The following is a 14,654-nucleotide window of genomic DNA, read 5'->3' as shown; positions in this document are numbered from 1 at the left end:
TGATAAAAACACATAAAAACCAATACAAAAAGGCCCTAGACACACACAACTTGTAAGTGAAATGTATTAGAAATACTGTAAACTCACAGTATATCAGTATGCAGATACCCTTTGCCATACTTTATGGACGTTGGTACCCTTGTCGTCCAAAAACTAGAGCATATATACCCTTTATACTAATGGAAATATACGTGTCATAATCTTATCCATCGATAAGATTGCACACGTATCCCTATTTAGTCTTTCGTTAGAGTGAAGGACATATACGCTCTAGTTTTTGGACGGCAAGGGCACCAATGTCCCAAAAGTATGACAGAGGGTATCTGCATACCATTTACAATAATTCGGAGGTATATTTATCCTTTTCCCAATATTTAAATGAGGATATCAAATAGAAAGTGTCGTATCAGAAGGACTACATAAGTGAATGCTTGTACCACTATTATCAGAGGGAATAAGTAAAAAATCTGAAATTATAATCGATATTGAGTGGATTGAAGACTCTAAAACATTAACTATATTGATAAAAAAACATTTACCTTGATCAACTAGGCAAAGAAGTTTCATTACTAGAATAAAAATACGGTCTAAACGCCTGTTGGCTTTCTCTTATTGCTTGTTGCTGTTGGAAATAAGTTGTTTTCTGGTTGATAGTAGATAACTCCTCCTACAATGAGCGTTTCTCCATGTCCCCTACTTGACGCTTCTTCACTGCCTCCTGCTCCTTTGCTAAAGCTTTATCCGTGTTTGTAGCATACACACTGTCAGAGAGCTTTAAGGCCTCCATCCCCTTCTTCTGTACAATATTTTCCCCATCCATGCTGGTAAGACTAGAAATAGTTGTCTCAATTATGTAATAAGTATTTACCAGCTCTTTCTCTGTCTCTGAAATCTTGGTGTTTTCCTCCGGTATTCTTGTTTCCTTGTGAACTTTTTCAGCATCTTCTTTTTTCTTGCCTCAACATTTTAAACTCAACCTAGTCCTTACCAAGCCTCTAAGTAACATGTATTACCTTCTCATTCTCCCAATTAGACCACCCTTGGATCTCTTTCTACAATGTCTTGAAATGTGAAGTTAGCAACAATATAGCTTCATCACTCTCATTTTGAGAGACATATTTCCTTAGAGACTCATCATAATAATCTGGCACCGCAGAGGAAATAGTTGTGTTGCCTGGGGCCTTTATGCTAGACTTAGGCTCCAAGGAGAAGAGAGAGAGAGAGTGTGTGTGTATTATTATCATAACAGAATGAATGTTCAAGACAATCTACATCTTGGCTTTATACACTTGTAAGGAATGTACTAGACTATAGAATGGAATTATCGGCTTCTAACAGACTCTAGGTTAACTAACTTCAGGACTTGCATTGTTGCAACTAACTAACTTGACACAACAACTTCTAGATTCCACCTTAGCTAACAATTTCTTCTTCTTTAAACTTGCATCAACTCTGAAACTGCTGATTTTGGAAGAGGTGTGGAACTTGCTTGACAAACATGTGAACTTTTAGACCAAGGTTCTTTTCCATAAAATATATTTGAGTACAAATAGAGGATTTTAAGAGTAAAGTTGTACATGTTTTCAACAATGTATCGTATGTATGATCATTCGAGATAACATGAAAAAAGGAAAGAAATATCATAAAATATATTCAGAATATTTTATTTTCTAAAAACATAAAAGATTTATTCATAAAAATCCCGGCTCCGGCACTTTTATTTACACATATATAGAGTCTGAATCAAAATTACCTAATTCAGATGAACCTATAATGAAAATAATCAAACCACATCCAGATAATGCAATAACATTATGCAACTATTTCAAATCCAATGTGAATAGGTGAATACTAGTACTGAGTAGATATATCTAGACAAAGGAAGAATTTCCACTAAAAATTTAACTTATGTAGAAACAGAATCACTTACTTCCAAATCAACAAAAATGAAACGGCTCTAAGTAATATAATATCATCTTTGTCTATATATAACATTAAAAGATGTTCCACTTCTTGCTAGTAGACAATCAAGATCCAACTACACTTTTGCATATGAAGTTAATTTTGAAAACAAGGTTAGGAAACCGATGTAAGATAATAGAATGCAGCAAAGAAATAGACTTTTTTTGTTTGGCAAGTGCTATAAGGGAAAATAGGAATGAGATATCTCGAGTTTGAATCATGTGAATGAACATTTACCCCTTGGTGGAACAAAATTTGTCAAGATGTTACGTTTCAAACAACGAATGGTTAAATTAAAAAAAGAAAAAAATGTTGTAAGTGCAAAACACTTGAGATCATACTTTGGGAGCTTGAGGAAGTATACAAAATGCTTGAGGAAGATTAAGTTTTAGCACATAGAACAACATTATGTATTAAACCATCAAACTTTAGGATTTACAACGACCATTAAGCACGTCTCCCTTTTTGTAACTCTTTTCAAATGTACTTTCTACATATCTATATACCTTTTTGCATTTTCCTATCAACTATTATAGTTACGGTAAGAAAGGAAGGCCTGACGATAAGTACATAGATTTAATCTGAAAAAAAAACATACAATGACAAGTTTCATTTTCCTACTCCTATTTTGAAGTTGCTAACTATTCTGAATCAGGAAAGTGGACACTAATCCGCTCCTTAATTGGTGTCCTACAGAAAGGGCATTTTTCCATTCCTTTCTTTTGGTGAAGCACATTGCAATCTTCACAAAGGACTTGATGAGCACAAGGGAGAAAAACCACTGATATCTGCTCATTCATACACATAATACACTCCCTCTCCACATTTAGAACATTAGAGCCATAACTTTCTGCATAGGCTGCTAAACCCTTTGTCATTTGTGGAATGCCTCGTTTAAGTGCCTCTATTTTTGATCTTTCAGATTGGAATCTCAACAGAGAGATTTCACTCTCACACTTTTGGATATCTTCTTTATACTTTTGCATGTTTCTCTCTACCTTTTCTCTAAAATTATCTCGCTGCACTTTTCCGTGAAAACGGAGTTGTTCTCTTTCAGCTTTCAGAGAATCAACTTGTTGTAGAAACCTTTGTTTCACCCGTTCCTCCTGCTTCAATAGGACCTGAAATTCATAAATATTTACAAATTTATGTATATAATAGAAGGAATATCAAATAGAAAGTGCATTATCAGTACGACTACATAAGTGAATGCTTGAACCACTATTACCGGAGGCGATAAGTAAAAAAACAACTAGTCATTACCAGCCTGAAGACTCTAAAACACTTACTATATTTGTAAAAGAACATTTTAATCAACCAGACAAAAAAATTTAATTACTAGAATAAAAATACCTTAAACTGGTCCACAACCCTATTGGCTTTCTCTTGCTGCTGTTGTAAAGAAGTTTTTTCCTGCTTGATAGTAGATAAACCCTCTTCAAATGAGTGCTTCTCCATATCCGCTGCTTGACACTTCTTTATTGCCTCCTGCTCCTTTGCCAAAGCATTATTCACGTTCATAGCATGCTTACCGGTGGAGAGCATTAAGGCCTCCATATCCTTTTTTAGTCCAACATTATCCATCTCCAAAGTGTTAAGAAGAGAATTAGTTATCTCACTCATGGAATTAGTATTTACCAGCGCTTTCTCCATCTCCATAATCCTTTCCATAGTGTCTTTCTCCGGCATTTCCTTTTCCTGGTGAACTTTTTCAGCATCTTTTTTTTCTTGCCTCAACATTTTAAGCTCAGCCTGGTCCTTGCCAAGCCTCCAGGTAGCCTGCATTACCTTCTCATTTGCCCAATCAGACCACCCTTGGAGCTCTTTCTGCAGTGATTTCAAACGGGAAGTTCGCAACATTATAGTTTCATCTCTCTCATTTTGAGGGACATATTTCCCCAGAGACTCATCATATGGGATACCAACAAAATAATCTGGCACCGCAGAAGAAATAATTGTGTTGTCTAGGGCCTTTTTGCTGGACTTGAGCTCCATGGCGAACGAATCCAGATCCTTATCATTTACATTATCTTGCATATGTGGTACTTTGGAGGTGTCACTTGCAGGTGCAATGGATGTGGAAGGGCATGGACTATCAGAACTTGCTTTTGCTAAAGGTTGATTGCATTTAATGCAAGTTGTTCCTTTGGAGTGTGAACTCTTCTTGGTTACACCAGTAAAAGATAAGTTCACATTCTTGTCCAAAACCAAACTTTCCCAGGCAGTCATGTTTGCCTTAATATTCTTATTTGTACGGCTTCTGCAGTTCTTCTTCTCAAACTGATATGTCTTTCGCCTACGCAAATCCTTCTTGGAATTTAGGGAATTTTTACCTGCCCCCGATTTTTCTTCTAAAACTGCTCCTTTCGATTTAGCCTCTGCTTTTGGAAAAGGTGTGGAACTTCCTTTTCCTTTTGCCGCTTGACAAACATTTGAATTTTTAGACTCAGGTTCTTGAGGGGATGCACTAGCAATATGAACTTTGGATTGCAAGGTTTGAGCAATTGGGGTAAAAGGTTTTGACAACTGTTGTTTATTCAGGTTTGACTGAGTATTATCGGAAGCCTCAATCTTTGATTGGGGAAGATTCAAACCAGATGAGCTATCACCTAGACTTTCTTGACTGCATAACTCAACCAGATGATAACCTTCCATTGTACATGCATGTATTGGATTCAAGTCCAATATTAATAGCCACCACAATGCTTCTACAACTGGCAAAGCTGGCTTAACCTCTCTCAACACACATATCATCTCTAGCAATGTGTAATTAACCAAGCTCGGTAAATCTTCAAATACAACAGGTCTATCAATATCGAAAACCTTTTCCCTACTCAATAAAGCCAAGGCACCATCAACTACATTTGAGATAGCGTCTTTGCTTCCATGATAAAGACCACTCCTCATGATAACCCATTCAGCAATTTCCTCACTGTATCCACACTTGACAATCTTCTTGACTGCACTCTGGAAAACTGTGGACAAATTTTGGGTTAAAAGCTCAAGAAGTTGAGTAGTTATAGTATCCTCCCAATCTGCATCTGGTGGCATTTCCACCTCTTGTTCCGCATCAGACTGAGGACACCCGCCCTTCAATGGGTCGATCTCAAAAATAGTGTTTTCTTTCGGTGCTTCCTCAAATAATTCATATTTTGGAAATTCCGTTAGACATGACACTGGTGAATCAGTAAGAGTTCCTAGAGGAAGCTCAGATACTAACTTCCTCTTGTTCATGCTTCCTATTTTCTTGTCTGAAATCACCAACGACTTTTTATTGGCATCATCACTGATGTTATCATCAACCATGTTGATTATGTTTTCTATGAATGTTATTATTGTTGTACTTTGATCAATCAAGTGTCTAGCCACAATTTCCGGTCCTGCAACAAAAATTCATTCAAGTGATAATATGGACGTGTGGGGATTATAAGTTAAGATAACACATAACAACAACAGAGAATTAGAGTTGCCAAACAAAAGGAGAAAACCACATTGCAATGTTTATTTGATAGGCTAAATAACAAAAAACAAAAATGACAAGCTGATAGCAACAAGAACAACTAACTTCAGTGATCACAATTAAGCAGAAATCGTATATGTGGAACTCCCAAAGACAGGCTGACATCAATAAAAACAACTCCAATTAGCTCAATAAATCAACAACATTATCATTCAGGTGAAGCTGCCAAAGAAGTACTTAATATTCTATGAGGATTACAAATTCTACCATATTTCAGTTACTCAAATCTCTATCCTTCAATGTAACATCATTCAACGGTAATTCGGGGATTAAAATTGAATAAAACATAGCAGTAGGGAATTAAAAATTGCCAAAACAAAAGGGAAATCGTGTATCCATTATTTAAACAAAAATGCGAACGAGCTCCCAAACATTACCAAATGAAATGGATATAAAAGAAAAAGAAAAAAATTACCTCTGAGTGACAATAAACGATCTCCCAAAAACTCACTCGATTGAATAAAAAACTTCTTTTTCTGCAAAAAAATAACTCAAATAAATTAATTCTGGAAAAAAAATCACTCAAATGAATCGGGGAGGGGGGGGGGGGGACCATCAAAATTGCCAAAAAAGAAGATGAACACAGAAAACCTCAAATTCTATCAAGAAACCAATAAAGAAAATAATCTTTTGAAACCTAAATAAACTCATCCCATAAATAAAATCAAGAAACCTGAAAAAGGGGTTATACCAAAAGTGAAAAAATGGATTCTTTATATATATATATCAAGAATGAAACTAGATTTAACAAAACTTCAATCCAAAATCAAAATGGTCACTCACCAAAGGCTTTGAAAAGGCACAATCAAGAAAGGGTAAACTCCATTGGGAGCATAAGCTATGAGTAGTCTTTTGTTTGTGGTGCCAAACACTGAAATTTGGATTCCTTATATAGAGTCACTGGTTTGATGATAATTATGGTTAGGTACATTGTATTTAATCTCTAACTCATCTGTAATTAAATGGAATTTAAAACTCTTTTCCATTTTCAAGGGGTTTATTAAATAGTTATTGTGAAAATCCTCAAATATTTGGCATGTAAGTTGGATTTAAGTCAAAGAAATAAAATGTATATTCAATTCATAGAATCTAATGACTCTTTCTTGGATATTTCAAATCAAAGTAATTATAGTAAGATGGCATTGACAAAATAAACATATTTTTTCAATGTTGTTGTAGCACATTAGTTTTTTAAATTGATGGTACAAATATCTCATTACTCATATTGATTTATTTCAATTTTCACATAATTTTACGGAAAATATGTTAAATAATTAAACTAAATGATATAATTAGTGTTGACACCAACATTTTCCCCTCCTTTCTTTTAATTTATTTCGTTGAGCTTCTAAATTGCTAATAAGTTGAATACTTTATATTTCACTACTATTTTATTTTACTACTAATGTTTTCGTAATTATCTTTTAGATACTATTATTACCATTACTTTAACTTGTTATTATTTTATGATTATCATATTTTTATTATCATTTTCACTATTTTAAAAGTATATTTTTACTATCAACACTATTATTACTTCATTGTCGTCTTTTTTAAGCTGATTGTCATTACCTTATTTCAAGTTTTCTTACTTACTAAGTTTTTACCTAATAAATAATATACTAGTTATTAAATTAGAAGCTCAAATGAATTAACTTAAAAGAAGAAAAAAGGCCCAAAATGCTCCAGCAACTCAGCCGATTTGGTTGTATATCCATTTTCCAGCCCATTTGAAATCCTAAAGTATTTAACAATTGGAAAAATTACATAAGTGAATGTCTTTTATTTAATAATTATCAATTTCAAGTATACTTTTAATTTATTATCATTTTTGTCAACTTTTAGCGATACTAACTTAAACAATCTTGTTCCATTAAACTTAGCAAAAAGTGCTGTAATTCGCAACTTTTAGCAATACTACCATTCAGCCAAATTGTTATATATGGTTAAAAGAATAATGTTGACAAATATCGTAAATATTTTTTAAAAAGTGTACACGTAAGTGATTTTTCCTTAACAATTTGGCTATCCAAGATGTAGCCCAATTTACTCATAGTAGGAAATGACATATACAGACAATTACTTATAACTATTTGCAACATATAGCCCAATATTAATAAGCATTAAATAGACAATCCCAATAAAATATTATCACAAATTGTCCCAAAATTAATTCGACTTCTTAATAGGCGTCCCCCCCCCCACCCCCCCGCACCCCCCACCCCAATTATGAAACTAACAGTTAATGAATATCATAAATTAAGGAGACATGAGTATTATTTTTTCATGGTATTATAAGTCTTGAATTGATAAAGATGGTCATTCAGTTTCCATGAAATTTAACAATTCAAAATTAGTGTATTCAAGAAGAAAAAAAATCAACGCACTTCAACAACAAACAAAGAAAAATAAATAACATCATTGATAGTTTTGATTTATCATAGCGAAGAATGCGATAGTAAAAATTATTTTGTTTATTCAATGGAAGGGGTTGTTATTACAATAAGTATTGATTTCGATTGATTCAAATGGATTTCAACTCATTTAAATGTCGATACTTTCATCAATTCCTTTGAATTTTATTTGGATTAATAACAATTCAACACCGATATTGATACGCAATTCTATGGGATTACACGTATACATCGAATTGGAAAAAATATTTATTTCAATGGATTCATTTAATTGATATCAAATTATTTAAATGTCGATACTTCTATTAATTTCTTTAAATTTCATTATAAGATTGATGAAGCTTCAATACTCAATGTTAATGTAAAATAATATGGGATTACGAGTGTACATAAAATTGGAGAGGGTGTTACTACAATTATACTAATAGAAGGTCAATTTTATAAGGTAAATGAGATTGTGTCAAGGTATTAGTTATTGTGAAAAATAGTTACGTATACATTATGTATCTTGTAAAATAAGTAGTGCGTATAATTATGTGATAAGTTTAGTTAACTAATGAATTCAATTAGCTCTATTTGTATACATAATCTTTCATTCAAAGAATATTTATGAATTGTCCTGTATTCATTGTTGTATTCATCAGTTCCGTATTTACCTAACAAATTTGTATATATTTATTTAAATTGAGATTGGTATACATTAATCGAAGTGTATTTACATGGATAGAATTTGAAGTTGTTGGTGGAGATTAAAAAAATCGAGATCATGATACCGATTTTTTTAGAAAAAATTTATGTGAAGCTTTCTAACCCATAGAATTTATACCAAAAAATCAAAATCTAGAATCAAAACTATTGCCCAGAAGAGTTGAAAAACTTCAATTCCACAAATCACAAAATTTTCTAATGATTTGGGCAAGAAAGCACTCAAGAGTATATATGAAAGAGAAATTTATGAGAGAACAATGGATACATATACAATTATATATTGCATAATTAGATAGAGCAAATTAAGGAGAAGAAAAGAAAAGAAGAAATTATCGAGATATTTAAAAAGAGAAAAAAGAGACCAGAAAAGAAAGAACACTACTTTAAAACGGTTAACAAAAAAATAAGGAGAAAAAAAAAATAGAAACAATAAAGCAATAAAATAGGAAATGGGTGAGAGAAAATCAGATTTTTTAAAAAGCTTTTCAAAAAACGTGACTTTTGGATATCAAATATATATTAAAAAATCCTTTTTTGCCAATAAATTAAAAGTGGGCTATTTATTGCCAATTTAGTCTATAAATTGTCATGTTGTGCCATTTTTTCAATAAATTGAGGCCTAAACAAATTGATGCCCAAATGATTGCTTTAGTGACCTTATAATCGAGCTGATGGACTAGTTTGGAGGAGCCTATGTAGAAGAAGTTGTAGAAGAGCACCACCACGGTTCAGGTCCCGACACATGGGGGATTAATTCAGCTGCAAGGATCGTGAATCAAGGGAAGAATGAGACCATAATTTGGAAGTCGCCCCCGACCGAGACCTAGATGGCAACCTAACCGAGTACGTCATAATTGAGAAAGGGAAGACCCACCCCCCAGAGCCAGAACACAGGCGCCGACCTCTCCGCCACCAGCACAAGTGAATAAGAAAGGATCACGTCGCCAAAGGTGGCTTACCCTCTCCACTTGAAACCTAGGTCAGATAGTAGGAAACCACGAGCAAATTACCACCTATTTTTTTAACTTGCTACCCACTTTTTGGTGGGGTGAGTCTTCATTATTTCTTTATCAATTTGTGTTATGATTGATCTAGATTCATATTAATTGTGTTCTTTGTAATCATATAGTCATATATTAATTTGTACTTGTTAGCTGAAAACTGGGCGACTCAATAGAATGGGTGGCCTAAAGCCAAAATTTTGAAAAAGATATATATATATTCTCATAAATTCTAAAAAATATTGTAATTAATTATAATTGAATAATTAATTTTTCTTTTTCAATTAACAGCATAATATTTCTTGTAATATTTTGTAAGAAAATAATAAGTATATATAAATTATTGTATGTTACATAACAACACACATATTTAAATCTCTTTTATTGATCATAGTTTTGAAATCTTTTTCAATAGCATCAATTATTATATAAACTATCAAGATTATTCTAAAAGTGTTTAAAAATAAATTAAGACCTCACTTCATTGAATATGTCAATTAGAGTATCATTTATTTTTTTACTTATATAATATTCCATACTTTTAAATAAAAAATAATATTATAATGATTGTTACCTTTAGAAGACATTCAAAGTTAAAACAATATTTTTTTTTAAATTTAATTATTTGATAATCTAATTAGTTTGAGCTTGAAATGTTTAATAAACCATCTCAAAGAATTGAAGACAATCTTACAAAGCCAATATTAAACACATGATTGATTTAAATTTAAGTGAATTAGAGAAATTAAGAAATAAAAAGTAACTGAAAATTTAATTGTTTATGATTTTTAATTATACTTACATCAATAATAAAATTTCAGAAATATGTGCATAATAATAAGAGATTAGCAACAAACTTTTTATTTTTTAAAATTAATATTATCAAGTATTTATAGTATACATAACAACTAAAAAGGAACGGAGGAAGAAGTAACATAATTTTTTTATACTTAGGGTTTCATCAGATCTGGTCGTCTCTCTTTTATGTATGTATCTCCTTCATCTACTTTTTGTTCTTCGTTTAATCCTGCCTCTTATTGCAATTTGTTTCTTTTCTGTGTTTCTTTGGTTTGTTTTCGTAACTGAATTTGGGGTTTTTTTGGTTGTTTTGGAGGCCCTAGTTTCTGGTGCAATGACTATTGGAAATAATTGATCTAGTTACTACATGAGCATGCATTGGAATTATGTGATAAGAGATTAAGAATCAATTGAAAACTCATCTTAATTTGCTCTTTTATACCCACAGTGATGATCCGATCAAGTGAAGCAGCCGCCATGAAGCGGAGAAGACTAAACGTGGATTCGCCTACTCAGGGACTTGTAGATGCTGACTATATAGTTCTCAATGTGGTGAAAAGTAAAAAGAATCAGGGTATCTTGAAGGCAGGGGTGAAAAAAGAGGCAAACATAGCACCAATTGTTGTGGATAAATCCTTGAAGTTACTGGTGAAAAAGAAGTTGATAAAAAAAGTCGCAAATATACAAAGTAAGGGATCAAGGGATCCTTATTACATGGCTGTTGAGTTTGAACCTTGGGATGAACTGACTGGTGGTGCGTGGTACTCGGAGGGAAATCTTGACAAGGAATTCATCACAGTTCTTAGAGACACTTGCCTCAAGGTCATACAAATGCTGAAAGTTGCTACTGCAGAGGGAATCCACGATTTCTTGAAGAAAAGGAAAGTTGTTGAGTGCACAAGTCAGCAAATCGCGGAAATATTGAAATCTATGGTTCTGGACAATGCTGTTATAGAGGTAAAGAGTATTGGATTGGGAGAATATCATTCTATTCCTGTTGGATCAGTATGTTATCGAACTGCAAGCGGAGTTGCTCTAGAGGCTGATCCAAAAACAATCGCGCCAATGGCTTCAATTCCATGTGGTGCTTGCTCTAGGATTAATCAATGTACACCAAATGGAGTTATATCCCCACAAACCTGTGTCTACTACACTAAATGGTTGAACTTTGAATTTTGATGGTAAGTAAATCCTACACTCTAGTTTTCTTTGATGAAACCAATACAAAAGGTCCATCTTTTTGAATGTGAAGTATTCTTTGCTAAATTGCCCTGCATTATCAAGTTTGCAACTTCATTCACATTTCACATTTATGGTGTGTCACCTTGTTTGGATGGTTGTTACTGGTTTTATTGTGTTGCAACGATTTATATTAGTTTAAATATATAGTTTATTTTGATAGCTACTTAAACTTGTATCGTATTGTTATAGTTATCATTATATAATATGAAGTGTCTCATTTTATATGATGACTAATGTGCTGTTACCTTATTCTTATTTTTCACATTTTGTTTTATTTATTATCTAATAACCATATTTTTCTCATTTATTATTATTCAAATTATTTATATCTGACATCATATGACGACATAAAATGATGCAATCTATTCGAACATTATATTCATCATAACAAAACAATACAAGGCAACACAATATATCTTGAAACAACCAACCATCCAAACAAAAAAAACCCAGACACCCAAAACCGACTTATAGAAGAAAAAAATCTAACTTGACTACTATTGGATTATCTCAACCATTAAATGAAAAGGAAGAAAACAACCCATTAAAGAGAAACTGAGGGAAAACAGAAAAAGGGGTGCATTAAAAAAGTACAAGGACAAATATAATATGACTCTTTTCCATAAAATATATTAAGCACAAATCTAGGATTTTATGAGTAAAATTATAAATGGATTCCATAAAAAGCAATGACTACTAAATTTTGCTAGTAAAATTGTACATGTTTTCAACAATGTACCATATGTAATGATTATTTAGACATGAGGAAAAAGGAAAAAGGAAAAAGGAAAAAGGTAAAAGGTAAAAGGTAAAAAGTACCATAAAATATATTAAGAACATTTTACTTTTCTAAAATTAGTTAAATTATAAACTTCGAATCAAGAAAAACATAATGTGGATAAATCAACAAGTTAAACAACATTATAAAAATTAATTTTGCTATTATATATTGTATACTGATTAATTCGAACCCCAATTGCCGAAAAATCATACTCCTTTTAGATATACAAGGTTAAAAAAATTCTTTTATATATATATATATATATATATATATATATATATATATATATATTAAGAATGTTGAACTCAATTGATAATTTTTTTTGAACTCCACCTCTTTTGTTAACACATATACAAGGTCACACACCACCAGTAGGCAGTACATGTTTTGAATAAAGTCTAAATATTTATTTGGTTGCTGATGTAAAAGACAAATAAAATGCATCTGTATGTGTATTCGATTACTGAATTCCATGTGGTTTTGAATGAAGTCTAAAATTTCATTTGGATTTGGACAAGACACTGAACTCATCACATTCTTCTCGTGCAACAAAGAAGAGCTCTCACTCTAAAGTAATTACTTTGGTTAAAAGCAATACACCTTTAGTGAAACAATTTCTAATAGTCTGCCCTTCCTCATCCATTGCACCTACAACTAACACCTCTAGCGTGCCACCATGCAAGATAATGTAAATGAAAAGGATTCAAATTCGTTAGCCTTGGAACCTAAGCCTAGCAAAAAGCCCCCAGACAACATATTTATTTCTTCTACGGTGACAGAGAGCTTTAAAGCCTCCATCCCCTTCTTTAGTACAACATTTTCCCCCTCCAAACTGCTAAGACCAGAAATAGTTGACTCAATTATGTAATAAGTATTTACTAACGCTTGCTTCGTCTCTAAAATCCTCTTCATGGTGTTTTCGTCCAGCATTTGCGTTTCCTTGTGAACTTTTTCAGCATCTTCGTTTTCTTGCCTCAACATTTTAAGCTATGGTCCTTGCCAAGCGTCCAAGTAGCCTGCATTACCTTCTCATTTGCCCAATTAGACCACCCTTAGAGCTCTTTCTGCAATGTCTTCAAATGGGAAGTTAGCAACCATATAGCTTCATCTCTCATTTTGAGGGACATATTTCCTTAGAGACTCATCATACGAGATACCTACATAATAATCTGGCACCACAGAAGAAATAGTTGTGTTGTTTGGGGAATTTTCGCTAGGCTTAGGTTCCAAGGCTAATGAATCTGAATCCTTTTCATTTCTATTAGGCATAATACATAAACATGACCCTTAACTTGGCTCCAGTGGGCAACTATGCCCTCCAACTTTGAGTGTGCACAAGTAGGCACTTAAACTTGTATAAAATTGAATAAGTAGACACACTTGTCCTACATGGCATAATACACATAGGACGCCACGTAGGACACAAAATTGTCATGTAGGGTGCCATGTAGGACGATTGTGTCTATTTATTCAATTTTATACAAATTTAAGTGTCTACTTGTGCACATCCAAAGTTAAAGGTCATAGTTGTCCGCTAACGCCAAGTTAAAGGTCATGTTTATGTATTATGCCTTTATATTATCTTGCATGGTGGCACAATGGAGGTGTCAATTGCAGGTGCAATGGATGAGGAAGGGTAGACTATCAGAACTTGCTTTGGTAAAGGTGTATTGCTTTAACTAAAGTATTTACTTTAGAGCTAGAACTCTTCTTTGTTGCACAAGAAGAATGTGATGAGTTCAGTGTCTTGTCCAAATCCAAATGAAAATTTAGACTTTATTCAAAACACATGGAATTTAGTAACCGAACACACATACATTTGCATTTTATCTGTCATTTTCCTCAACAACCAAATAATTATTTACACTTTATTCAAAATTGTACTGCTACTAGTGTTTCACATTTATGGTGTGACCTTGTTTGGATGGTTGTTACATTTTGTATTGTGTTGCGACTATATATGTTATTTTAAATACATTGTTTGTTTTGATATTTATCCTTTAAATTGTTTATAATTGACATTATGTAATAATGAAGAACGATGCAAATCTATCAAAACTATACAATACAACACAATGTGATATGATACAATACATCGTGAAACAATACACAACCACTATCCAAACAAGTCAATCAAGAAACCCAAAACCGACTTAGAGAAGAGGAAAGAAAAAACCCATTAATGATCAAGTTGAGGAAAAACAACAAAAGGGGTGCTTTAAAAAATC

At 32.7% G+C, this 14,654-nt stretch overlaps 2 protein-coding genes across 2 annotated transcripts; one reads left to right on the top strand and one right to left on the bottom strand.

Annotated features, from left to right (window-relative positions):
* Positions 1–2,603: 2,603 nt before the first annotated feature.
* LOC125808302 (putative E3 ubiquitin-protein ligase RF298) lies at positions 2,604–5,268 on the bottom strand. Its single transcript, XM_049488026.1, has 2 exons — positions 3,316–5,268; positions 2,604–3,083 (listed from the first exon to the last, which is right to left on the bottom strand). The coding sequence occupies exons 1-2, from the start codon at positions 5,266–5,268 to the stop codon at positions 2,604–2,606; spliced, it is 2,433 nt and encodes an 810-aa protein (XP_049343983.1).
* A 5,585-nt stretch (positions 5,269–10,853) lies between these two features.
* LOC125808281 (uncharacterized) lies at positions 10,854–11,582 on the top strand. Its single transcript, XM_049488001.1, has one exon. The coding sequence runs from the start codon at positions 10,854–10,856 to the stop codon at positions 11,580–11,582; it is 729 nt and encodes a 242-aa protein (XP_049343958.1).
* Positions 11,583–14,654: the final 3,072 nt, after the last annotated feature.

Source organism: Solanum verrucosum, unplaced genomic scaffold (assembly GCF_900185275.1).
Source record: "Solanum verrucosum unplaced genomic scaffold, falcon-dt-bn FXZP01000234.1, whole genome shotgun sequence".
NCBI lineage: Eukaryota > Viridiplantae > Streptophyta > Magnoliopsida > Solanales > Solanaceae > Solanum > Solanum verrucosum.
The sequence above is the reverse complement of the archived record's forward strand: the minus strand, read 5'-3'. Positions and strand labels throughout refer to the sequence as shown.

Bases quoted from the DNA above. Each gene is read 5' to 3' on its own strand.
- LOC125808302 (XM_049488026.1), bottom strand. From the start codon at position 5,268: ATGGTTGATGATAACATCAGTGATGATGCCAATAAAAAGTCGTTGGTG. The intron at 3,084-3,315 runs GTATTTTTATTC...TATGAATTTCAG, and splicing joins GGGTTGTGGACCAGTTTAAG to GTCCTATTGAAGCAGGAGGA.
- LOC125808281 (XM_049488001.1), top strand. From the start codon at position 10,854: ATGATCCGATCAAGTGAAGCAGCCGCCATGAAGCGGAGAAGACTAAAC.